This window comes from Cynocephalus volans, chromosome 1 (genome assembly GCF_027409185.1).
Source record: "Cynocephalus volans isolate mCynVol1 chromosome 1, mCynVol1.pri, whole genome shotgun sequence".
NCBI lineage: Eukaryota > Metazoa > Chordata > Mammalia > Dermoptera > Cynocephalidae > Cynocephalus > Cynocephalus volans.
The window spans coordinates 267,616,085-267,642,697 of NC_084460.1; the positions used below are offsets into that span (position 1 = coordinate 267,616,085).

General features: G+C 35.7%; 2 protein-coding genes across 2 annotated transcripts in view; both read left to right on the forward strand.

Annotated features, from left to right (window-relative positions):
- BMPR2 (bone morphogenetic protein receptor type 2) overlaps positions 1-26,613 on the forward strand; it is a 200,370-nt gene that overhangs the window by 38,004 nt on the left and 135,753 nt on the right. The window lies entirely within an intron of this gene.
- Positions 1,739-1,963, forward strand: LOC134389033 (translation machinery-associated protein 7-like). Its single transcript, XM_063112460.1, has one exon. The coding sequence runs from the start codon at positions 1,739-1,741 to the stop codon at positions 1,961-1,963; it is 225 nt and encodes a 74-aa protein (XP_062968530.1).

Consider the following 26,613-nt stretch of genomic DNA (forward strand, 5'->3'; position numbering starts at 1 on the left):
AAAACATTTTAACTGCTGAGTAAAGAGTAAGATTCAGATTTGGGGAATTTGTCTTAATTATTGCCTTCTATAATAGCAGAAATTAAAACTAAAATTTAATTGAAAATTAAAATTAAATCCATTACTAGATTTGATGTACTTATTTTAGGATTAGTTGATATTAAGTACTATATTGATATAGTGGGAATTACTGATATTCAAAAGAAAATCCCACACAGTCGTGATACAAAAGATATGTCTTTGGATTTCATGAATTTCTTTGGAATTTGTGTTAATCTGTTTGGGCTGCTATAACCAAATGCCATAAACTGGGTAGCTTATATACAACAGAAATTTATTTCTCGCAGTTCTGGGGGCTGGGAAGTCCAAGGTCAAGGTGTCAGCAGATTCCGTGTCTGGTGACAGCAGCCTTCCACATAACTAGCCTTCTCACTCTAACCTTACATGGAAGAAGGGGTGAGTTTTTTTTCTCTGGCCTCTTTTATAAGGGCACCAGTCCCATTCTTGAGGGCTTCATCCCATGACCTAATCACCTTTCAAAGTTCCCACCTCCTAATACCATCACTTGTGGGGAGGAGGAAGGATTTCAACATATGAATTTTGGGGAGACAGACATTTAGACCATAGCATGATGTCACATAATTTGTGCTTCTAATTCATTTGTTTCCATGGTAGTGAATCTAAAATTAAAACATATTTTAGTTCAAGTATTATGTTTTGCTATAAAGTGAATCTTGTATAAGAATTAACTATTTTGGAGATAATAAATACTTGGAAAGTAGAAATAGAAATAACGATTTGTTTATTCTCTTAGATTTTCTTTGTTTAATCATTACACACAAAATTACTGCTATGTCAGATCTTTTCATTTAACATTTTCTTTTTGCCCGAGTTTTGACACTTTAATTTTCGAAATGAAACAATAAATCTTTGCTGGACCTAGGCTATTAGCATTAAAATTATTTTCAGAAAAAAAAAAAATCAGAAAAAAGTATTTTGTAGAAAAACACATTTTCTTGATTTGATTGTTTCTGACAGGCATGGATACCTGAATAGACTGTTTCTACAATTAACATTAGGTATTTTTAGATCAGTTTGATTAGATGTAAGCTAAATTGTCTCTGATGTCATTTTTGTTCTTTTGATTTAAAATGGTATATGAAGAAAAATCCCCAAAAAACACAACACACACACACACGCACACACACGTTATTTTAAAATAAAACTAAAAATGAATTTAATATTTCATGGGGTATAGACAGGCCTAACACCAAAGAGTGGAAGATATACTCTCAAGCCTTGGATCAAGCTAGTTTATGTTAAGCTCTCTTTGCTGAGAATCCTAACAAAGATAATTTAACAGATCATTTAGTTTAATTCCTTCATTTTAAAGACGAAGAAACAGGGCTGGCCTGTGGCTCATTCGGGAGAGTGTGGTGCTGATAATACCAAGGCCACGGGTTCGGATCACATATAGGGATGGCTGGTTGGCTCACTGGGTGAGCGTGGTGCTGACGACACCAAGTCAAGGGTTAAGATCCCCTTACCGGTCATCTTTTAAAAAAATAAATAAATAAAAAATAAAGATGAAGAAACAGATCCAAATGTTTACGTGACTAACCCAAGATCACACAGCTGATTAGTATCATAGGTGTCATTGGAACCCATATCATATGACTCTGTTGCTTTGTCTGCTAAGAATATATTGCCTGTCTTAGAAAATTAGGCAGCAGGTGCCATGTCTGGCCACAAAGGTGGCAAGATGAAGCCCCTGAAACAGTCCAAGAAGCAGGCCAAGGAGATGGACAAGGAAGATAAGGCTTTCAAGCAGAAACAAAAAGAGGAGCAGAAGAAACTAGAGGAAACAAAAGCAAAGGTTGCACAGAAGGGCCCCTTTGCCACAGGTGGAATTAAGAAATCTGGCAAAAAGATAAGCTGTTCCTCTTGCCTGAGGCAATGGTAATCCTTGATTCCATTGCTGTTTGAACATCTAGGTTCCCTGCCATAGCATATTTTGCCACCTATAGCTAGAATGAAGTGTTGTCATGCAGGCTGTTGTACATTTAAGAATAAACTTTGGCAAAAAAGAAAAAAAAAGTATCTCTTGACTTCTAAGTGCTTAACAATAAAAGCACAAATAAAAAAAATCTTAACATTTCAAAAATATCCTTGATGAATGAAATAATCTCTTTCATTTATTGATTTCCAGTTAAAACAACCCTTCCCCACAACCACTCTTCCCAAATGTCGAGAATGGCCACACCCAAGAGTTATTGTGAAAGGACAAGCATTGACTGGGGTTAAAGGGAGAGAATTCAATTAAGGCGGTAACTGAGTTGAGATCCATTTAGTAATCATTGCTTTTCTATTATAAGTAAACTTTTTATTAAGTATACTTTATTGAAGTATAACATAAATATGAAAAAGTGCACAAATCCTAAATTTACAGCTCAATTTTTTTTCGCCAAGTGAACACATTGGTTAGTCATAGTTTTAAAGGTAATCCTTAAGAAGTAGTTATGTAGTTTCCTTGATAGTAATTTTTTTGATCCTGAAAATAATATATAAAACTTGGAGTTCTTAGTCTCATTTGTCATCCATCCTCCACATATTCCAGAAGAGTAGCAGTTTATCAGGAGAATGCTGAAGCTCCATTCAGGAACTTTTGGCCTCATGACAACCAAATTCCATTTGATTCAATAACTACTAGTGCTGAGATGCTCCCAGACGGTTGATAAGTTTGACTTTTGATTTGACTTCAGGTTTGAGGATGATATCATACACCATGCTGCTATGCTCAATGTATGCTCAGTACATAGATGGAAATAGCTGCAGATACCAATACAAGATGCCAGATTTTTTCCAAATTCTAAACAAAAAGTTTTTCAGCTATAATCTTTTGCCATATTCTTGTATCTTAGTCTGTTTGGGCTGCTGTTACAGAGTAATAATAGACTGGGTGGTTCATAAACAACAGAAATTTATTTCTCTTAGTCCTGGAGGTTGGGAAATCCAAGATGAAAGCACCTGTAGATTTAATGTTTGGTGAGAGCCCACTTTCTGGTTCATAGATGGCTTGCCTTCGCACTGTGTCCTCACCTGACAGAAGGGGCAAGAGAGTTCTCTGGGGTTCCTTTTACAAGGGTACTAATCTCATTCATGAGGACTCCACCCTTATGTCCCAGTCATCTCCCAAAGGCCCCACCTTTTAATACCATCACATTAGGGGTGAAGATTTCAACGTATGAATGTTGTTGGGATATAAATATTCAGACTTTAGCCCCTTGCTATTTTGAACTCTTTTTGTGACTTACTGTTTGTCCAATTAAGTTCTTTGTTCAGTAAAGGTACTGCATTTCCAATTGCCACCAAGTTAGTCCTTTATATTGTGTTTATAGTACTTATAATCCATAACTACAGCAGGGTTTGACATGTTGGTTGAAAGTATTTGTAAGTATCCTGCACCCACAACCCTTAATTCTGTTAAGCTCCCATATATTCTTATTTTTCTTTAGCCTACCATGAAATAGTTCCTCAGACACTCTGCTGAATGTAGTATTTCTGGATTAATGAGCATCACTGCACTACTGATGAAGGTGCTGCACTACTAGACCTAGCAATTAGTGACATTGTTGGTGATAACATTTTTTTAAAACTTTTTATTTTGAAATTATTTCAGGCTTATAAAAAGTTGCAAGAATAATATGAAGAATTCTTGTATGCCTATCACTTAGCTTCTCCAAATGTTAATATTTTACTACATTTGCTTTATCATTTTCTCTATATGTATATGTTGTCTTTTTTCTGAACCATTTGAGAGTCGGTTACAGATATGATGCCCTTTAATGCCTAAATTCTTCAGTGTATTTCCTAGAAAGCAAAGACATTTTCTTATATAACCATAATGCAGTGGTCAAAATCAGGAAATTAACATTGATAAAATACCATTTTTAATCTACAGGCCTTCAAATATCATTAATTGTGCTAATAATGTCCTTTATAGCAAAAGAAAACATTTTTTTGGTCCAGGATACAAATCTAGGATCATGCATTGCATTTAATTATGTCTCTTTATTTTCCTTTAATCTGTGACAGTTCCTCAATCTTTCTTGTATTTCATGACTTGACATTTTTTAAGAATATAGATCTGTTATTTTGTAGAATATTCCTTAGTTTGGGTTTATTGGATGTTTTTTCATTATTAGACTCAGGTAATGCATTTTTAGCAGGAATACTCCAGGAGCAATGTTGTGTTCTTAGTGCATTAATTATGTCAGGGGACACATAATGTCAATTTGCCCCATTACTAGTGATGTTAACTTCAGTCACTTGGTTAAGGTGGTATCTGCCAAGTAAAGTTATTGTTTTTCCCTTTGTAATTAAAAAGGAACGTGTGAAGAAATATCTGAGACTATGTGAATATCCTGTTTCTCGTCAGACTAGTTTCAGCATCCATTGATGATTCTTGCCAAATGGTGATTTCTCTAAATCTAATATTTATTCTACATTTATTAATTGTCATTCTACTATAAGGAAAAACTTTTTCCTTTCTCTGCATTTGTTTGTTTATATCAGTGTAAACAGACAGGTTGTATTTTTTTTTTCAGTGGGTTTAGTTATGCCTTTCTCAAGTGATGGAGGAGACCTGCTTTTTAGGTTCTTATGTTCATTCACTTAACTATTAAGGCCCCAGTTCCCAAGGTGTTATAATGATTGAATCAATTACATATGTGAAAAAGATAGTCAAATGTTAGTTTTAAGTTTACAATCTCTTATGAAAATTTGAAATTTAAAACTGAGTATCAAAAGTGTTTTGTTGGCTAGCAGCATACTCATTTGGTGGCAAAACCAGATCTGAACGGATATGATGCTACTTACAGTTTTATCTGTGTTATTTTTCGTATTTTTTTGGTTGAAGAAATACTGATAGATTTAATTATTGGGTGCTTCCCTAGTTCCTGCTGGGAATATTGTGTAATATATGGAATATGCACATGATTCTTTCCTAAAATCTGAAAAAATTCAGAATTTAAAACACATTTGATTGTAAGGGTTTCATATAAAGGACTGAGGATCTATAGTATTTATATCACATTCTATGTATCTTTAAATATATTCTATAAAGTATCACTAGTTGGTAAAATTGAAGCTCACGGTTATAATACTATTAACCATGACTATCACAAATCAAGAATAGTTTTATCAGCATTTACTTAAAGAGCAAAGAAGAAAGAGAAATTCCAGCACTTTTTTTGCTATCAGGTAGACTTCCTTTTGCTGTTTAAAATAACATTTATGGGGCCGAGCCCATGGCGCACTCGGGAGAGTGCGGCGCTGGGAGCGTGGTGACGCTCCCGCGGCAGGTTCGGATCCTATATAGGAATGGCCGGTGCACTCACTGGCTGAGTGCCGGTCACGAAAAAGACAAAAAATAAAATAAAATAAATAAAATAAAATAAAATAAAATAACATAACATTTATGGAGGGCCAGCCCATGGCTCACTTGGGAGAGTGTGGTGCTGATAACACGAAGGCCACAGGTTCGGATCCCTATATAGGGATGGCCGGTTAGCTCACTTGGAAGAGTGTGGTGCTGACAACACCAATTCAAGGGTTAAGATCCCCTTACTGGTCATCTTAAAAAAAAGATAATAATAACATTTATGGAGATCAAATTCCCTTGTGCTTTTTTCACTCTGTTACTGCTGAACCTGTTGCTCTTCCTTATGTATAGTGTCTCTCTACTCTCTGCCCTATTTGGCAGGTTCAAAGTATATTTTAATGCAGCATTAGTATAGAATATCCTGCTTTTCCTCAACTGTCCAATGGATTTAGCTAATGTTTAATGGAGTATCCTTTTTTTTTTTTTTTTGTCGTTTTTTCGTGACCGGCACTCAGCCAGTGAGTGCACTGGTCAGTCCTATATAGGATCCGAACCCGCCGCCGGAGCGTCGCTGCGCTGCCAGCGCAGCACTCTAACAAGTGCGCCACGGGCTCGGCCCTAATGGAGTATCCTTTGACTGCAGAATTAGATTCAAATTGAATGGTACAATGACAGATTTTAACTATACCTTGACTGAATAATAAGTTCTTTTTGAAGTACTGACAGAAGTTGTCTTAGATTTTAGTAAAAGGTAATAATAATAGCACACGTTGCTCTTTTTTATAGTTAATGAGCATAATAGTTATACTGCATCTAATGGGAATTTTTATTTATTTTTTTATTGAATCATAATTGATTATACGTATTTTTGGGATTCGGTGTTGACATATGTTGATCAAATCAATATTACTAGTATATATATTGTTAAAAATTGTACTTTATGCCTCTTGTCCAATCTCTCCCTATCCCCCTCTTACTCCCCCCGAGAATTTTTAAATTTATATTTTTATTCCTATGTGGTGATTTTCATAACAAGTGATACTTATGTCCAGGTCTCAGAATGAACTAAATAATGCATAGTTTTAAAGTCTTTATCTTTAGCACTAGAAATTCATTTAATTTTTAATTTAGCTACTAATTGTGAAACTTATTTTTGATTAGTATTTATTAGGTTTGGGGAGGACTAAAGATGCCACCACCCAAAGATACTCAAAATGGCGTTCCTGCCCTATCGCACTTCCCTGTAAAATAAAAAGACAAAGGAACTCATAACCACAACAGAACTCCATGCCATTGGTCTCCTCTGAAACCCTACTTTACATACTAAGGGAACCAATAATAGCAAACCTAAAACTCACCTAGTTAACATAAAGCCTCAACAACTGCATTGGACATTTCATTTAACTCCTCAGTAACATAAACTTTGGCCAATCAGAACAACACAACTCACAAGAAGAAATATAAGCCCAACCCCCAAAGGGGAGGTGAGGTCTCCTGTGTATGCCTCCCCGGTGCTTCCTGCAAAGGGTTCCATTCTGCTGCCTGCGCAAACAAAGCCTTCCATGCCTGACTTCTCTCGGCACCGGTCTTTGCTAATTGCCAGCCTTTCAGTATTTTGTGTTCTTTTATTCATGTAAATTAGTTTAAACTTTTTCTCATTTAAATTAATTCTACTTCTACAATCTATTCTAATACTGAATTTTGAACTCCTTTAAATAATGTTTGATTTAGATAAAATAGTTTTAAACTAGTAACTTAAAAATACAATTAGCTCAAAATAATACACATACATGACAAAAAAATTCAAATTGTATGAAAGGGCATACAATGAAACGAACATTTTATAACATTTTTATTATCTAAGCCAAGGAAAGGTTGGCAGCTTTCTTTCAATTAAATGTCACTCAACCTATCGAATATGTAAATGTCTTTTGTTTGCATGCCACCCAACTCAGCAGTAGTGAGTGAATGAGTACTGATGAAGATCGCCCAACAGTACCTCCTCCTCTCTCCTTTATGTAATCATAAAATTGGGTTGCATGTGGTAGCAAAAGTTGAAAGGAACATCATTGTAAGAGTGACTTTTAAACTCCAGTAGGTGCATATTTTTCTGATAGTGCATACAAACAATTATAGTGTACTAAGAACTTTGCTGAGGCATTTCAAGGGAAAGGTATTCTGAAATGAGAATTAGATATTAGTGGTTTGTTTTGTTAACAAATTTTGAGGATAGTGTGCAGTAAGGCCACATTTACCAAGTTTTATATGTCAACTAAAATCTTCTATATAGGTTGCTAACCTTAATATATATTGTATATATTTAGTTAGTCTTTTCTTTGGTGTAAATCAGTTAGATGGTAAGTTTTCATTATATAACATTTTAAGCAATATTTTTAGAGTTTTATTTTTAAAGCAAAAGGGGGGCCAAAATGTTAATTTTTAACAATTATAGTGGACAAAAATTTGTTAGAAAGTTCCAGGTTAGGGAATCATGCAGCATCAACCAAGGAGTCTCAACATATTAATTAACTCAGCTTCTTTTTTCTTTTTTTTATTCCCCAGTTAACCCAGTTTCTTACCAACTATATATAATTTAGTTTTTGTTGTTGAATGATTTCAAGACTATCTACATTTTCCTTTTGGGATTGTGATGCAGTAAAATATTGAAAATCTCAATGGTTGCTTAAAATGAACATGTAGCAAAAAGGGTTCAAGAGTGCTTTTCATAAAAGACCTCTATTGTTAGCACAATTTTGCCTGTGGGTCCTCTCTCTTTTTGGGGAAGGCTGTAATGCCTAAAAGTTGCCAGGACTTCATTAAGCTAATGCTGGATGATATCCAGACATTTAGTTAGCTGAGACCTCACACTTCTCTGCAACTCAAGAGAAGCAGGTGGGAAAGGGAATGAAGTGGGGGTTGGAGGTGAGATGGGCTTTTTTACACAGTAACTTATGTACTTATTGTGTCAAATAGGTTTAGCAGACTTTTACAATTAATTCAAGCCTTTAGAATTCATAAAGCTCTCTAACTTTTCTTACTATTGCTACCATTAGCCTTTCCATTTTTTCAGTTAACAAGAAACAGTACTGATAGTAAGACTTACATTTTTTGTGTGTGGAATTTTGAACAAAGTAATACTTGCTTTTAAAAATTAAATCAGAAAAAATAATAAATAAATACATGAAAACTGACTGGATGTTAAAAATAATAAAAATAAATCAGAAATCTGATTAGAAATGAAATCTCTAGAAAATTAATGTTTGACTCATTTTAAGAAAGATTATAATGGTAATATATGTTCAGATTCTCTAGATTTTATATATATATATATTTTTAAAGTTTTAATCCTGCTAATTTTACTTATATTTATATGAATGTACATTCAGTTAAGAGTGAGATATTAAGGGCTTTTACTTTCTCTTTTACATTTCTATGATACTTGAATTTCATTTTGCCAAATTTGTAAGCCTTGTAATTATTGTGGTTAGAAAAGCAATATAAAAACCTAATAGAGTGACTTATGTATGATCATTTTAGAGCTAAAATTTTGTCTTTCACCAGATATCTGGATTTATAGGTGAGTATCCAGTAGTGATGACCATTGTTTATTTAATAAATGAATAGTTAATGAACACCAGATATTGGTGATACAGTGATAAACTAGGTAAATATATTCCCTTTTGGGGTTTATAGTTCAGAGGACTTTTAATTACTTAAAGAAAAAGTTTGTGCATGTAAGACAATTTCACTTAAATGTATGAGAACACTTAAAACTTTTTGTTTTTTAACATCTTTACCAGTAGATATGAATAATTTGATTAAAGTAGACACTGCAGAAAAGAAGACTTTCTATATATGTTGTTTTCATATCTACAGTAAGTTTACTTCACAAATGTTTTTTCAGTGGACCAGTGAGTATGTGCATGTATATATGTGTGTGTAAGTATGTGGATGATCACTTGCACAAAGGAGAAAGAGATTTCAGATAGATAATTATGTCTGCGCTATTAGCACTGATTCAGTGGCTCTCAAAGTGTGATTTGTGGATCTCTGGGCATGCAGGTTGGTCTCTAAGACCATTTCAAGGGATCTGATAGGTTAAACATATTTTCACAATAGTTCTAAGATGTTATTTGCTTTTTTAACCGTGTTGATGTTTGTACTCATGATTCAAAAGCAATAGTGGGGAAAATTGTTTGCTCCTTAGCACACACCAGGACAGTGGCACCAAACTATGAATTTTCATTGTGTTCTTTGCTGCTAAGAACTTGCAATAAAAAAAAAAAGCCAGTTTCACTTAAGAATATCTTTAACTGAAGCAATAAAAATTATTTATTTTATTAGATCTAGTTTTTTGAGGTATTGTCTTTTTAATATTTTGTGCAACAAAATGGGCAGTACAGGTATTTCTACTGCATATCAAAGTATGTTGTTGTTTGAAGCAAAAGCGCTTGTATGACTGAATTCAAAGCAGAATCAGCTGCTTTTTTCATGGAGCATCATTTTTATTTTAAAGAACAATTGACAGACAAACTCTGATTATTCAGATTTTGGAAGACATTTTCTCGAAAATGAGTGATTTTGGTCATTTCCAGGAAATCAGTTGACAGAATTTATTGCCAGTGATAAAATTTGAGCTTTCCCCCAAACCAGCCAGCCAAAAAATAAAAAATTGAGCTTTCAAGTAAAAAATTAGAATTTTGGCAAACTGTATCCCTTAGCAGGAGGTTGGTGCTTAAAGATTTTTCTGATGAGACCAGTGGTGATATTAACAAATGTGATTTTTTTTATGAATAATGTATGAATATAATGAAATGTGTCAGCATTGGGAATAGTTGTATAACTCAGTGAACCAGTATTTTCCAAATGACCTTTGTGTGATGTTATAAAATTCTGCATGGCTAAAAGATCCTTTCAAAGGGCAATGGATTTTATAACAGCATGAAAAGTACATCAGTATGTTTTCTGATTCTACTTTGCAACTAACTTTTAAGAAATTACTACTCATCAAGTTTTGGTGTAGTATTAAAAAAGAATACCTACAAATATCTGATAAGCTGTTAAAATACTCCTCCCTTTTCCAACTACATGTCTGTGTGAGGCTGGATTTTCTTTATATATTTTAACCATAATAACATGACAGCAGATTGAATGCAACAGATAATGAGAATCCAGCTGTTTTCTATTAAGCAAAATATTAAAGAGATTTGTGAGATGGAAAATGGTGCCACTCTGCTCACTAAATTTTCTTTATTTTTTTCAGAAAATATGGTTGTTTTTCATAAGACATGGTATTTAGGTTAACAATTCGTAGATATATTATTTTTGAAGGAGTTATAAACAAATATAAATATTTTAAATATTAAAGAGTTATCTGTTTTAAGTTTGAATATTGTAAAATTGATATGACCCACATTACAACAGTTTATTGGGGTCCTCAAGGACGTCGCAAGACCCAAAAGTGAGAGAACCACACTAAAGCTTTTTATACTGAGAAATAAGGCAGATTGTCTTGTCAAAAGTTTTGAGCTTCTCAAATGTAAAATTCTGCATTGAGGCTAACATAGTATGAAAGTAGCTTTGAGTAGTTATGGATTGTTTTGTAATTTGAAATGATTAGGTTGAATGGCCCTGCAGAGTATTTTACTCAGCCTGGACTGGTTTTCCTCTCTTTTTGTCATAGTCATCTTAAAAAACAACAACAATAACAACAAAATCCTGGATGCTTGAAAGCTTTTAAAAATATGTAGTATTATTAATTTTATGCCAAGACTGTCAGCTGGAGGAAGTTATATTTGTTCATAGTTTGCAAAGTTGCAATGGTAAAGTCTTTGAATATGGAGTTGAATAAAACTGCCTTTGCTCTCAGGAGGTTTACAGTTTTGTAGTGAAGTCTGGCATGTAACCAATTATGATACAGAGAGGTGAATGATATGAACTAGGATCCAGGTTTTCTAGAAGATAAGGATATTGTACGTTCAAGATGATGTGAGTCCTAGATCTTTATAAACCCTAAGTCCAGTGATATATATATATATATATATATTATTTTTTTGCTTAGGCCAGTGTTGTTTTTTTTTAAAGTAAGGTATTTCTGTAAAAATCTGATGAAATCTGTGTGCCCTTTCTCAACACAACATGACCGACATATGTGTACTCACACACTTGCACAGTCACATAAACACACAAAGTTGTAAACAATTTAAGAATTCATGTTTGGTTTCCTGGAGCATATTCTTGGACTTCTGGTTAACACACCTGTTATGGGTTAAATTTTGTCTCCCCAAAATTCATATGTTGAAGTCCTAAGTCCCAGTACCTCAGAATGGGACCTTATTTGGAAATAGTGTCATTGCAGATGTAATTAGTTCATACTGGAATAGGGTGAACCCCTAATCCAGTATGATTGGTATGCTTATAAAAAGGGGAAAATTGGACAAATACACACATGGGGAGAGCACCATGTGAAGATGAAGGCAGGCATCTATAAACCAAAGAACACCAAAGATTGTCAGCAAATCACTAGACACTAGGAGAGATTCATGGAACCGATTTTCTTTCATAGCCCTCAGAAGGAACCAGCCATGCTGATATCTTCATCCCAGATTTCTAGCCCTCAGAATGGTGAGACAATAAATTTCTATTGTTTAAGCCACCCAGTTTGTGATACTTTTGTTACAGTAGCCCTAGCAAACTAATACAGAACCCCACAGCTTGGGTTGTACTTCCGCACTGCCTTTTAACACTGGCCAGGGTAGTTTCCGTAGGGAATTACGGCCTACCTCTAGGATAAAGACTATCATACTTTTTTGCTGTGGACTGAATGTTTGTGTCCCCCCAAGATTCATATGTTGAATTCCTAACCCTGAATATTATAGATAATTAGGTCAAGAAGGGATAGCCCTCATGAGTGGGATTAGTACCCTTATATAGAGGCCCCAGAGAACTCCCCACCCCTTCTGCCATGTGAGGACACAGTCAAAAGACAGCCTTCACCAGACTCTGAATCTGCTGGCACCTTGACCTTGAACTTCCTAACCTCCAGAACTGTGAGAAATAAATGTTGTTTAAGTCACCCAGTCTATGGTATTCTATTATAGCACCCCAAACAGAATAAGACAATTCTTGATACTTTTTCAATATCAAAAAATTCAAAATTTCTGTTTATAGAAGATTAAAAGTGGTATATAAAATAGTGACTTAATTTGGTTTAACCTGCAAACTGTTTTCAATTTATTCACTATGGAGCATGGGGCAAATAAGGATATTGGAGCCCAGAGGTCTAGATTTGCATTCTTACTATGTGCCTTGGTAAGTCGTTTAGCTTTTCTGTACCTTAATTTTATTCTTTGTAAAATAAGTTGAACTCAAAGGGGTCCTTCCTTTTCTTTTCTTTTCTTTTTTTTCTGAAGGCTCTTTCTAACTCTAAAAGATACTCCTTTATGACTTTATAAATTACTTAGATAGTATTTTAACTTAAGAATTAACCTGATATGTTTTAATGTTTCTGTTAATTCATGGCTAGGCATAAATTTCTTTCTTTTTTAAATTACTTTATTGGACATTGACAAATTATAATTGTGTATATTTATGGGGTACAACGTGATGCTATGATATATGTATACAATGTGGAATGACTGAATCAAGCTAACATGTCCATCACCTCAAATACTTACCATTAATTACTTTTTGTAACTGAAACATTGTACCCTGTGATCAGCATTTTCCTATTCCCTCCACTCCCTAGATTCTGCTAACCTCCATTCTGCTTTCTGCTTCTTTGTGTTTGATTTTTTTAGATTCCACATATAAATGAGAAGTACAGTATTTGTCTTTCTGTACCTGGCTTATATCACTTAGCATAATGTCTTCCAGGTTCATCCATGTTGTCACAAATGACATAATTTCCATTCTTTTTAAAGTTGAATAGTGTTCCCTTGTGTATATATACCACATTTTCTTTATCCATTCATCTGTTGATGGATTCTTAGATTGTTTGCATATCTTGGTTATTGTGAATAATTCTACAATAAATGTGGGAGTGCAGGTAACTCTTTGATATACTGATTTCAAATCCTTTGGATATATACCCAGAAGTGGGATTGCTGGATTATATTGTAACTTTTTAGATTTTTGAGGAGCTTCTATTCTGTTTTCCATAATGGCTGTATTAATTTACAAGGCATATATGATATTTCATAGAACTGCTTGTATGAACTTTTGGTTAAGAGTTTTTACTGTAATAGTACTAATAAAGTAGAAAAAGACTATTACGATTCAAGCTATGATTCAAGCTATGTCAAAGGATGTTTCCTTTCTTCCCCTGCTTCTTTTTACTATGTCAGACTATGTCTGGACACTTCTTGAACTCCATTGGCCCTCAGCCTTTCTTGTTATACCATAAATTTTACACTCATGAAGTTTTGTGGTCCTGAAGCCTGAAAAGAAAAATCATATATAGTAGTTAGTACTGTTTAACTGTTCTGTCTTTTCCTCTGCTATCATGTTTTTATTTCATTCATTAGAATTCCAGACAAGGAAAGGTTGAGTGTTGGCAGGGTGGCTACATAATTTGCAGGGCTTAGGGCAAAGTAAAAATGTGGGCCCCCTTGTTCAAAAAGCAGGGAAAAAGTGTTGTTAAAGGTACTAAAATATACAACGTTTCCCTTTCCTTGTGGTCTGTCCTTGGACTTGTTTTTTCATTTATCGTTTAATGTCATTCTAAGAAAATAAAAGTTAAAATGTTAGATCAATAACATGAATTTTACTTCTCACCTTTCTGCTGTACAAGGCCCATTTAAAATGCAAATATGAGAATATTTAACTCATTTGTAGGATCATTAAAATTATACAATCATATTTTGTAGCTTATACTTGCATGTGCAGTTTGTTCTTACTAGAATAGTAGAAATACTGTACCAAAGTAACTAAGTTGCTTTTTTATTTTACTTCTTGATACATGCATATTTTACCAACATTCTCCTTTGGTTTACTGATGAGTAAGGAAGGCCTGAGAAGAAAGGGATTATGGGTTGCCCTATCTTTACTTTTTTTTCTGTGTCATCATATTCAGCATAAGTGATTGGCTAAAACAGGCAAATAATAGGAGTAAGAAAGGATATGATAGGGTTCTTTGGTTATTCATGTTTTGTAGAAACACCATTGCCTTCTTTCTGTGTTCCAAGCAAGTTGTAGCCTCTTGGGGCTATGAGCAACCCCCTCTAATGAGAATTAACATAATTTTCTTTGTGCTCTGTGGCTGGGGAAGAGACTTGTTTTTCTGAGGGCACTTGCTATCCTTTCATAGATCCTTGTCAGAAGGACCCCAGGTTATAACCTTGGTTTAAGGAAATTCGTTATACGCTGTTAACCATTTGCACAGTAATAAATTGTTTAATAGGAATTTAAGAACCAGGTCAGAACAGGAGTTCCACTGTTCTGTTTTCTGGGAAGTGAACATAGTTCCATGAATGTGGAATATTTTTAGCAAATTAAAATTGCTCTCTTGATACAGCTAAAATTGTGGTTTTGCCCAGTTTTAAGGGGAAACCATACACAGTTGAGTATCAATGAATAAATAAACCTCTGTGCCAGAGATTGGCAGACTTTTGGGGCTGTGGTGTCATTCCAAGTTAGTGTTAGGCACACACTAGACGTTGTGACTTGATAATTCAAGTGTTTCTCTTTATCACAACTGTGCCCTGGCTGGTGTGCAGGGACAGCATGAATAGTCTCAAGAAACTTAAAGCTGTGGTGATGCTGTAATTGTCTGGTATTAGTAGTAGTTGAGGCCTGGGTTAGTATACCTGAGAAGTTCTGTTCAGGAATTATTTCTCATGCTTTTATTTGTTCTGTCTATTTGGGGCACCTTGTTGATCATTGTAAATGTTGGTGTGATCCATCTAGTTCAGGTACTTTTCCTTAATAATACTGTATTCACATTTTATTTTGCATAAATTCTTTTAACTCAGGATTTTAAAGAAAACACAGGATTGATTGAGAAAAACCAAATCTATTTATTGTATAATGTATAGCTCTGACTATAATCATGTCTGGAATGTTGAGTAAAGTGATGAAAGACCTATACCTTCTATTAAGTGCTTTTTACTTTTTCAGTTTTCGGTTGCAAAATAATTTCATATTCTCATTTCCTCACAGAAACTATATATCTGTGGTTGCTTCTTAGCTCTCACCATCAAATATCCACCTACCTGCACCAGTAAGTTAAATTGCTCCTCATAAAAGATTGGCCTTGACAAATTTTTGCTGTTTGCTTTTCGTTATCACCAGGCGTTGACTCTATTGGCACAATGGTATATAAAATCTAGGGAAGAAACAAATCAATGTGAACCGGAGTCTAATTAATGGGTCTTGCCCAAAGTTCTCATTTAGTTAGAGAAATGTACATAAACCATTTAGTGCTGTGCCTGGTACAGAGGAGGCATGCAACAAGTGTTTTTAAAATAAATAAAATTCAGGTTTCTGTAAGCATTGTATTAATTATGTGAGGGATTCCCAGGCACTGTAATCAGGCTTCTATTTTTGAGATTTGAAAGAAGCAGGAGATAGGGTGTAGGACCTACAGAGAAACAGGATTACCCATGTTTTTATTTCACATTCCACTTGAACTATCTTGAAAACACAGGGTAAAGCATCAAACAATGGTTGTTTAAGTATTTTTTGTTTGTTTGTTTCTTTTGTTCATATCTATCTCTTTATCTACTTTGTATCACATTATCATTTTAGGACCCTGGGGATGGAGTGTCCTATGTCTGGACATGTCTGGAATGTCTTGAATTGATTCATTAATATCAGGAAGAGTAAGAGTTTTTTTGGTTTTTTGTTTTTGTCAAAGAAATAAATCTTGAAGGTTAACCAGGATGTGTTAAGAACTTAAAAATACATATACAGGTGCTTCAAAAAGTTGGTGGAAAAATAGAATTAAAATATAATACAAATCTTTCCATGAACTTTTTTTTTTTTTTTTTTTTTGTCGTTTTTTCGTGACCGGCACTCAGCCAGTGAGTGCACCTGGTCATTCCTATATAGGATCCGAACCCACGGCAGGAGCGTCACCGCGCTCCCAGCGCAGCACTCTACCGAGTGCGCCACGGGCTCGGCCCTTTCCATGAACTTTTTGAAATACCCTCATATAAACAATAACAAATGAACTTAATTGTGTTATAAACAGATAACAGAATCATACTGAAGGGGTTGGGGAAGAAAAGAATTAGCCTGTTACTTTGAAAAACTGTAAGGCTAAATACGGAAAGAATTATACACAATTATTGTATTCTAGTTTATAAGTTTCTTTCTCATAGGGGAATGGGTTAGCAATTCCGAATTGCAATTAGCAATGCTACTTTAAATGTGTACTTGTATTTAACAAATAAGTAAAGATATTGTGGATAACCAGACCTATGTTTTTACCTCTCTCCATTGAGAACACTTAGAAGTAGCAACCCAACAGTAGCAATGACCACACAACTGCCCAGATCTTGGTTTCTAAATAACATTTTCCAATAAAAGGAACCCTGCAGAAATTATTGATTCCAGGGATTGTCAGGGAAAATCAAAATAAACCTGGAACACTTAATGGTACTGAAAAGTAAAGAAGTACTCAAAAAATTATGGGGGCATGTGGAAAGATACAGCCAGCTTGAAAAGGTGCTTCCATTGGTTGAAGCTGGAACAAAATAAATAATGATAGTATTGGATTAGAATCTATAGAATAAAATAAGTATCTATGAGACCATGCTAACGTAAAAAATAAGGGAGAAGGGACAAATATTTTAATTTAATTTTATTTTTATAATTAATAAACTTTCTTTTTTAGAGCAGTTTTATGTTCACAGTAAAAGTGAGGGACAGTTCTTTTTTATAGTAGAATTCCAGTTAATAAATATAGAAGAAGTGATGGAAATAGAAAATCATAATTAAGCAAACACCACAACAGGTTCTTGATGCAGGCAGGAACCAATCAATGTATGCTAAAATTAGTAGGTTAAAGTGTAGTAAGAAACAGAGTATTTGCATAATCTCAAAGTATCTTTCTCACAAGATACTTATTAATTACCACGAGAAACTTTAATTATAGTGGAGAAACCTGGAGGCACCACCCTAACCATGTGACACATTGACATCTGTCAAAAAACAAAATTTCAACAAATTGAGTTTAAAGATTTAATTGGCTGTTGTCAGTGATTCATGAATCAAGTAGCATCCCATCTAAAGATTTACAAAGGTGCTATAATGAACTGAGCAGAGGAGGTAGGCTTTATAGGCAGAAAAGGCTGAAGAAAGCAGAAACAAGGAACAAAAAGCAGATGGTCATTACTTTCCTTATACTGTTAAAACAGAGGGGACTTCCTTATCATGCCAGCTCAGGTAAAGAGGGCCCCTTCTGATTGGTTGCTGTGAATCTCCCTGTTTTTTTTTTTGAAAACGCTCATTTTAAAGTTCCCTTTGATTACATGGCACCTAGCATGAGTAAATCCATTGTGGTTTGGTTTGATCTGTTCCAGCCTAGTGCAGGAGCTCAGTCCAAAACAGTGGGCTTCCCTAAATTTTATTTAACACATCTCAGATATCTCCTGATACAATACATTGAGAAGAACACAGCATCACCTCTTTGGTATTCATATCAGAAAAGTGTAATCTCAGTCTAACCATGAGGAAACAGAGACAAACCCAAATTGAGGAACATTCTACAAAATAACTTACCAGTACATTTTTAAAAAGGCTCAAACTCATGGAAAACAGAGAAAAACTGAGCAACTATATCACCTATTGTATAAGACTAAACATACATGACAGTTTGTGGGATTTTGGATTGAATCCAAGACCGGAGAAAGAATATTGGTGGGAAATTTGATGAAATTTGAATAAGATCTGTAGATTAGTTAATTGTATTGTACTAGGTTTCCATCATTGTGGTTATGTAAGATGTTAATATACAAAACTGATTATACAAAAACTACTATTTTTGCAATTTTTCTGTAAGTTTAAGATATTTTCAAAATAAAAAGTTGAAAAGACAGGTATGTACCCCTTATAATTCTAAAAATACTTAAGGTGGTGGAAGGAGTTCTTGGTGTAATAAAATGATGAAATCACCAAAACTTATGACTGAAATTCTTGAGGCAGATTTATTCATCCTTGACAAATTTAACTTTAAAATTTTCATGAGGTGTTCTTTCCTCAGCCTAAAAATTCTGTTCATATAGCCATGATTTTTTTAAAAAAATTCCTGCCCTATGGAAATTAGGAAATAAAATTTTTGAATCTAAAACAAGGAACTCCCTGACCTGAAAAAAAAAAAAAAAAAAAACTCAGACATGAGGTAAGAAAGACAAATCTAGCTTTAGATTGAGGCTTTATAATTGTTGTCAAAAACCAAAACAAAATTCTCTGCCAAAATCATTGTGGGTTGAGGATATCTCCAACCTAGAGAGGAGGGGTGCTATATTTTAGTACAGAAAATAAACGAGAGGAAAGAATATCTGGATGTTTTGAGCCCTGTAAATGAAAGAGAGAAGTTTATTGACTAAGATTTGTAGGTAGATTTGTTTGAGATTGTGAGGAGAATTTGGGAGCTTTTAACTTGTTGGTGTAGAAATAACCATGTGACCAGTTACAGAAATTGGTACCGAGGAGTGGGGTGTTCCTAAACAGATACCTGAAAATGTGGATGCAGCTTTGGTACTGGGTAATGGGCAAAGGTTGGAGGAGTTTGGAGGACTTAGAAGAAGAGAAAAAGATGAGGGAAAGTTTGGAATGTCTTAGAGACTTATGTGGTGGTGAGCAGAATGCTGATAGAAATGTGGACAGTAAAGGCCATGCGGATGATGAGGTCTCAAATGGAAATGAGGAACTTATTGGGAATTGGACAAAAGATATCCCTTGCTACACCATAGCAAGGAACCTGGCTGCATTGTGTCCATGCCCTTGGACTTTGTGGAAGTTGGAACTTAAGAGTTGTGAACCAGAGCATTTGGCCAAAGAAATTTCTAAGCAGCAAAGCATTAAGGAAGCTGCATGGTTGCTTTTAAGAACCTACTCTGAGTTATGGCAGCAAAATCATGATGTAAAGCCAGAATTTAAAAGTGAAGCAGAGTGTAAAGATTTGGAAAATTTGCAGCCTGGCCATGTGGCAGAAAAGCAGAGAGCATGCAGTGGTACAGCCCAGCGACCATTAGCTAAGAAGATTAGTATAAGGGAAAGGGATTATCAAGAGAAGGAGAAAAAGGCTCTGAAGGCCTTGCAGAAGCCTCTGGGGCCAACCCTTCCATTTCAACCCTTCCTATCCCAAAGGCCTAGGGAGACAGAGTGGTCTTGGAGAATAGGCCCGAGGCACTCTCCATGGGCTCACTGCCCAGGGCCACTTGGAGAAGCTGCTTCCAGCACCTGCACCCCAGCTGCTTTGGCTGCTCCAGCTGTGGTTAAATTGGCTCCAGGTGTGGCTGGACCTGCAGCTTTGGAAAATACAAGCCGGAAGTCTTGGCTGCATCCACATGGTGTTAGGTCTGCAGGCTCACAGAATGCCAGAGCTGGGAAGGCTTGGGAGCCTCCACCCAGATTTCAAAGTATGTATGGAAAAGTCTGGGGGCCCAGGAAGAGAGCTGTCGTAGGGGTGGAGTCACCGCAGACAGCCTTTGCTAGAGCAATGCTGAGCAGAAATGTGGGATTGGAGTTGTAGGAGAGAAACCCTATCAGCGCCATGCCTAGTGGAGCCATGAGAGCAGGACCACCATGGAGACCCCAGACCTGTGGAGCTACCAGAATGGAACCCCAGACTGGGAGAGCTGAAGTGTGGCCTGAGACCAGGAAAGCCTTAGAAGCAGAGCTTCCCAAGGACTTGGGGACCCAACCTCCACACCAGCATGCAGAGGAGGTCGAACAGGGAGTCAAGGTACCTGATTCACCAGCTTTGAAATTTAATGCCTGCCCTGTTGGGTTTCAGACTTGTTTGGGACCTGTTTCTCCTTTCTTCTGTCCTATTCCTCCTTTTTGGAATGGGAATGTGTACCCAATGTCTTTCCACCATTGTATCTTGGCAGTAGATAAATTTGGTTTTGACTTTTACATGTTCACAGCTGGAAGGACTTTTGCTTTTGGTCTCAGAAGAGACTTTGGACTTTTAAGTTGGTGCTGGAACAGGCTAAGACGTTTGAGACTGTTGGCATGGAATGATTATATTTCGTATGTGAGAGGAACATGAGTTTTGGGGGGCCAGGGGCAGAATGATGGAGTTTGGATATGTTGTCCCCTCCAAAACTCATGTGGAAATTTGATCCCCAATGTGGCAGTGTTGGAAACTGATTGAGTCATGGGGGCAGATCCCTCATGAATGGATTCATGCTCTCCCTGGGGGAGGGAGGATTAAAGAGTGAGTTCTCACTCTGTTAGTTCCCATGAGAGCTTGTTGTTTAAAAGACCCTGGCACCTCCTCTCTCTCTCTTGCTTCCTCTCTCTTGCTTCCAGTCGTCATGTGATCTGCTTGTACCCTCTGGCTGCCTTCCACTTTCTGCCATGAGTAGAAGCAGCCTGAGACCCATGCCAGACGCAGCTGTCCCAGTATTGTAAGCCAAATAAACCTCTGTTCTTTATAAATTACCCAGTCTCAGGTAATTCTGTTATAGCAACACTAAACTGACTAAAACAGCAGGTGAAGATGGAGTGTCAGTTAAGCTGTGAAGAAATTTTTAAATTAAGACAGGAAGAAGAGAAAGTAGCTGGAGGGAACTTCTGTGGGATGTATTGATTAAGGTAGAAAGGTTCAGCCTGGAAAAGCTGGATATATATACTCCAAATATAAAAGAGGATAGTCAGGAAATTTCTAGGGGAGTTGTCTGTGTCAGAACTTTGTGAGAATGAAGTTTTGACCTGTGAGCTTGACATTGGTCAGTGACTCTAAGAATATGCAGTAGATAAAAGATCAGTGATTGGAGGAGGGATGGAAAAAAGAAGTTTGTATTAACACTAAATCTGTTCATTTTATAGAGTGGGATTGCTGAAGGTTCCCTTTAGTAGTTCTGAGTCTAAATAGAAAACAAAGTGGAAATTGCAGAATAGCTTATTTATGTGCATTAACACATGGACCAAATTGGGAAATAGATAATTTTGTCAGGTTGGAATAATCTGTCCGGGAAACAATGAAGGTGGGAAAGTGATTGAATAGTCTCTAATAGCAAGAGTAAAAGAAGATACCAGCATGTCAGTGTCCAAGAAATAGAGAACACCTCCAACAGCTTTTGAAATACTTTAAGACACAGAGGAGTCTAAAGTTCCTGATCTCCCCTCAATACCAATAAGTTAATAGAAATGCTTTAGTTAGGCTGGTTGTTATGCATCTTTTTTTGGCACAGTCTCTTGTTGCTGACATAGAGAAAAGGATTCTTTAGTGCGTTTACAATTTTGAATCAAATACTAGAGTCAACTTTCAACCAAAGGAATTTATTTTTGGATAGGAGAATTTTTTTTTTTTTCATTTTATAGAACACTAATAAGATTTATCCAATTTATCTGTTTGAACAGTGGTTCTCAAACTTTAGTGTGCATCAAAAATACCTGGAGGGCTTGGCTTGTTGAGCCACAGATTGCTGGCCCTTACCTCTAGAAGTTTGGATTCAGTAGGTTTGGAGTAGGGCCTGAGAGTTTGTATTTCTAACAGATTCCCAGATGATGCTGATGCTACTGGTCCTGTGACCACTCCTTAAGAGCCACTGGTCTAGAGTGTCTAGTACAGTGGTTCTCAACTGTAGGCAATTTTGTCACCCAGGTAATATTTGGCAATGTCTAGAAATGTTGGGGTGCTCTCTCAGTCAGCCAGGCCCGGGCTCCGGATTTCCCTGGCCGTTGCCACCGAGTGATCCCCGGCAGACTCCCTATCCCCCCCAGGCAGGACCAGGTAAGTTGCCCTCTGCTGCATAAGCCAAAGAAGGATCCCTGAAGGTGGGTGAGTGCACTGCCCGCCTATTCAGCCCGCAAAGTAACACTCAGACTCGGCGGGGGTTCCATCAAGCAGTTCCGTGTATTGTCTTTTAAGCACTTGTATTTATATGTAAGCAAGCGGGGATTTCCACACTGACAGCCAATCACTGGAAAGGTCACATGTGCATGCGCCTTACTTTCCTATGCTTAGCCTATACTGATCATGCACTGATCACGAGCACGGAAAAGCACAACTACCAATAAAATTTTTGCGGAACTAAAAGTGACACTCCCCCTTTGCTTCCTCTAGGCGCCATCTTGTGTGGGCCTTGCGGGTGGGGAACTGAAACAGCCACCATCTGGTGTGGCCTCCTTTCACCCTAGCAATTGCTATAGCAAGTGGAGTGGTTGCAGCCCAACATCGAAACAGTTTAGTTATGAAAATTGGGTGGGAGTTGCCACTTGCATCTAGTAGGTAGAGGCCAGGTATGTTGCTAAACATTCTATAGTGTACTGGACAGTCCCCACAACAAAAGAAATATGCAGACTAAAATGTCAGTGGTGCTGACTTGGAGAAATCATGGTCTATCAGCTTTTCTCAACTAGGCAATTAAATCTTAATGCTGTAAGGTAACTAATGGATGTAATGAATTAATTTTCCTCTAATGCATCTAGAATGGCATTGGAAAATTGGAAAATAGTCACTCAAATTGGAAGAAACACTCAATCATTATTGTTTGTAGTTCACATAAGGAGCCCTGGTTGAGAAAATCTATAGAATACTTAAGGACAGAATAGACATTCTTTGAAATATGGACCTGTCCAGCATATCTATATGCAGTGGAATAGACTTCGTGAATCCTAAAATCCTTTTATCAGCCCTCAAGTTTAATCCAAAAACATAAAAAAGAATTTAATCAGTAAATTAGACATAGTAAAACTCTACTTGGGTGAACTTTATGAATGGCTTCCCTCGTACTTGGGTAGGGATTCTCCTGTACTTATACTTGAAAATAATTACAGGTGTTTTTATGCTGCCTCTCTGTCATTTTAGAGTGGCTTAAATGAAAGCTTCTGAAAAACTTTGTGCTTTGTATGGTGGGAGAGTAGTCTCTTCAATCTCTTAAAGTCTTCCCAATATAGCTAAGATTTTAAAAGATTCCTTTGTAATGCTAATTCTCAAATGTTTTGGTGTCCCCCAATATTACTAATTTAACAGTTTCTAATGTTGCAAGTATCATTATAGATATTGAATTCTTAGTTTTCTTCATTTTCTGTTTTACCCTTATTTATGTGGGCTTATTTTCAGTTTGACTTGAAACCTTGATTTTGAGATCCAGTTTGTCCCATATTGCAAACATAGAATAATATCACAGATGACAAATAATACTTATGGTCAATAACTGAGACCTCTACCCTTCATCTTAGGGCCTGGGTCCAAAGGTAGGCAATTAGAGTATAGGTGTAATTCCATAATGTATGTGTTATTCACTGTTGTAATAAAATTGCCCTGTGATGGCACCTTTTTGTCCAGTACCTTTGGCTCCAGCTCTGAAGAGTAGAATTTTGTTGGAACCTGCCTAGGTATGCAAATAATAGTTTTCTGAATATTTTCTAAAGTGGGCCATCATGTTCACCTTGTTAAAATTTTATTTAAGTGTCTGTAGAAATGGACTACATCATATTTAAGGCTCCCCTGTTACAAACTAACCTCATTTTGAAATGGCTAATTTGTTACAGTGCTACTATCTTACTGGCTTTGTGCCAAATGGGATGAGTTTTCTTTTCTTTAGCCTAGGATATATGTCTGGTGTTTGTTAGTATTTTATTTGAAGTTACGTAAAGAAAATATCTATTATATCCTGGGGAACTTTGCCAATATCAAAGATTACTATTATTACCTTGAATTTTAGTAGTATTTTACAGTATTCAGTGTTCTCACATGTATTTTCTTATTTGCTTGAGGTTATATTGATATTTTTCCTGTGGTGGAAATAGTAGCCCTATCCATCATCACTTATTAAGTAATACACAATTTTTAGTTTTGTATATTTTATAATCAGGGGATAACAAACCTTGAAAGAAAACTATGGTTTAAAAGTCCATTATTGTAGAATTTTTTTGTGTGTAAACTTATTTTTTCCTATGTTTATACCTATGGTGTGTCCAGTGTCTTCAGTAATTACTATTTCATTTTTAATGCGAAGATTATTTAATAAAAGCAGGAAGAGAAGTTTAATATGAATGTGTTTTGTCCATTGAGACTCACTGTTCGAGCATTCCATATTTGCAAATTCTCCTACTTGCTAAAATTTATTTGTAACCCGCAAGTCAATATTCGTGGTGCTTTTATGGTCATTTGAGGACATGTACAGAGTTGTGAAAATTTTAAGACATCCAGTGCACAAGTTCTCAGTTGAGGTCGAAAAAGGTGACACTCTGACTTCTTGTTTCAGTTCTTGTGCTATAAACAAGTGTCTTTTCACAGTCTATTTAGTACAATGTTTTTCTCATTTTTGTGCTTATTTTTGCTGGTGATTTTACTGTTCAAAATGGTCCACAAATGTAGTACTCAAGTGTTGTCTAGTATTCCTAAGTTCAAGAAGGCTTTTCGCTTTATGGAGAAAATAGCTATGTTATATAATCTTCATTCAGGCATGAATTATACAGGCATGAGTTATGGTGCTGTTGGCCGTGAGTTCAATGTTAATGAATCAACAATATATATTAGATAAGGTGCCTTTATATAGAAGCACACATAAAACAACATTATGTATTGATCTGTTGATGAAAATGTTGTGACCAGAGACTCACAGGAACCTAACCCTATATTTTGGCTAGGAGGAATAGCTCAGTGTTCACTAATTCAGTGTTTGCAGTGGCTTTACAGAATATATGAGAATCAGCTTTGTGTGTGTGTGTGTGTGTGTGTGTGTGTGTGAGAGAGAGAGAGAGAGAGAGAGTGAGAGAGAGAGAGAGAGAGAGAGAGAATCTACCTATCTAATCTAATATATATTACATTGTATATTGTTAATGATATATTTAACATGTTATTATATTACATATATTATATATTATTAAGGTATATGTAAAGTATATATGTAATCCTCCAAAAGCATTCACACTCTTATAGGTGAGGAAAATGAAGATAAACACAATTAAGTGATTTATCCAATATGGTAGCCAAAATTCAAGGTCTCGCTCCAAAGTCTGTACTCTTCTTAGATTACATAATCTGCTTTGCCTAAGAAATATAACATAAAAACATATATAAATGTATTGTGGCACTAATTTAGAATTCAGGAATAGTAAGATTTCCCTTTCATTTTTCTATTTGAAAATGAAATTGGCTTCATTTTAAAGTCAAATTCAACATTACATACTTTTTTGTTCTAACAATTTACATTTTTTTTCAGTGATTGATTTATTTAAAATGACGTGCTAATTAGGATAACTTTTTAAGATAGTTTTTGTTGATTCTCTTTTGGGTTTTATGTTTCTTTAAATCCAGCCTTGACTGGGAAATGTGAAATACCAGAGAGAAAGAGTTTCAGTTCCCTTAAGTAAGATCTTAAATGTCTAGAGTGTCCAGTATCTCTAGAAGAAAACAGTATCCTGTTTATTCTTTAGCCTTTCACTACTCTTCTTTTTCCCCCCTGAAAGACAATGTGGGAAATTAGAAAAAATGTTATTTAAAAAAGGAGGGAATGGAGACAGCTCAACTAAGAGATTTGGGAAAGCAGGAGTCAGGGGAACTGCTGATTTTTTTGGATGTGAGCATCGATGAGGAGGAGTACTCAGGAAATTGATACATGAGTGTACAGTAAATAACATGTAATATCATTTTAAAATTAATTAAATGTTTTTCTTAAGCTCACTTCAGTAAGCAGAAAACATTTTCAGAGAAACATGTGAATGACAGCTGCTATTTATCTTATCCTGTAGCTAATTTGAAGTACTCGTTACAGAGTTCTTTAAATTAGCCATTTCAAGTGAGTACTTCAGTGAAGTTTGTATATTGTTATAAAATAATAAAAATAAGAAAATAGCCACAAAGATTTGAGGACAAGATGATAACAACCTAGAGCTTGTTAGTGAAGGTGTCTCTAAATTCATGCTTTGATATGTAACCTCTCTTCCAAACCAGTATTGACAGGTGAAATAGTAAAAAATAAAATGGGCTGGGCTCAAAAATCAAGTTTAACATCTCCTTGGAATAAAAAATCAAAATATTGGACATAAACAAAGTCTGGGGCCAGAAGTTGGCAGTGGTGAGCCAAAACTCAGTTCCTGCAGGG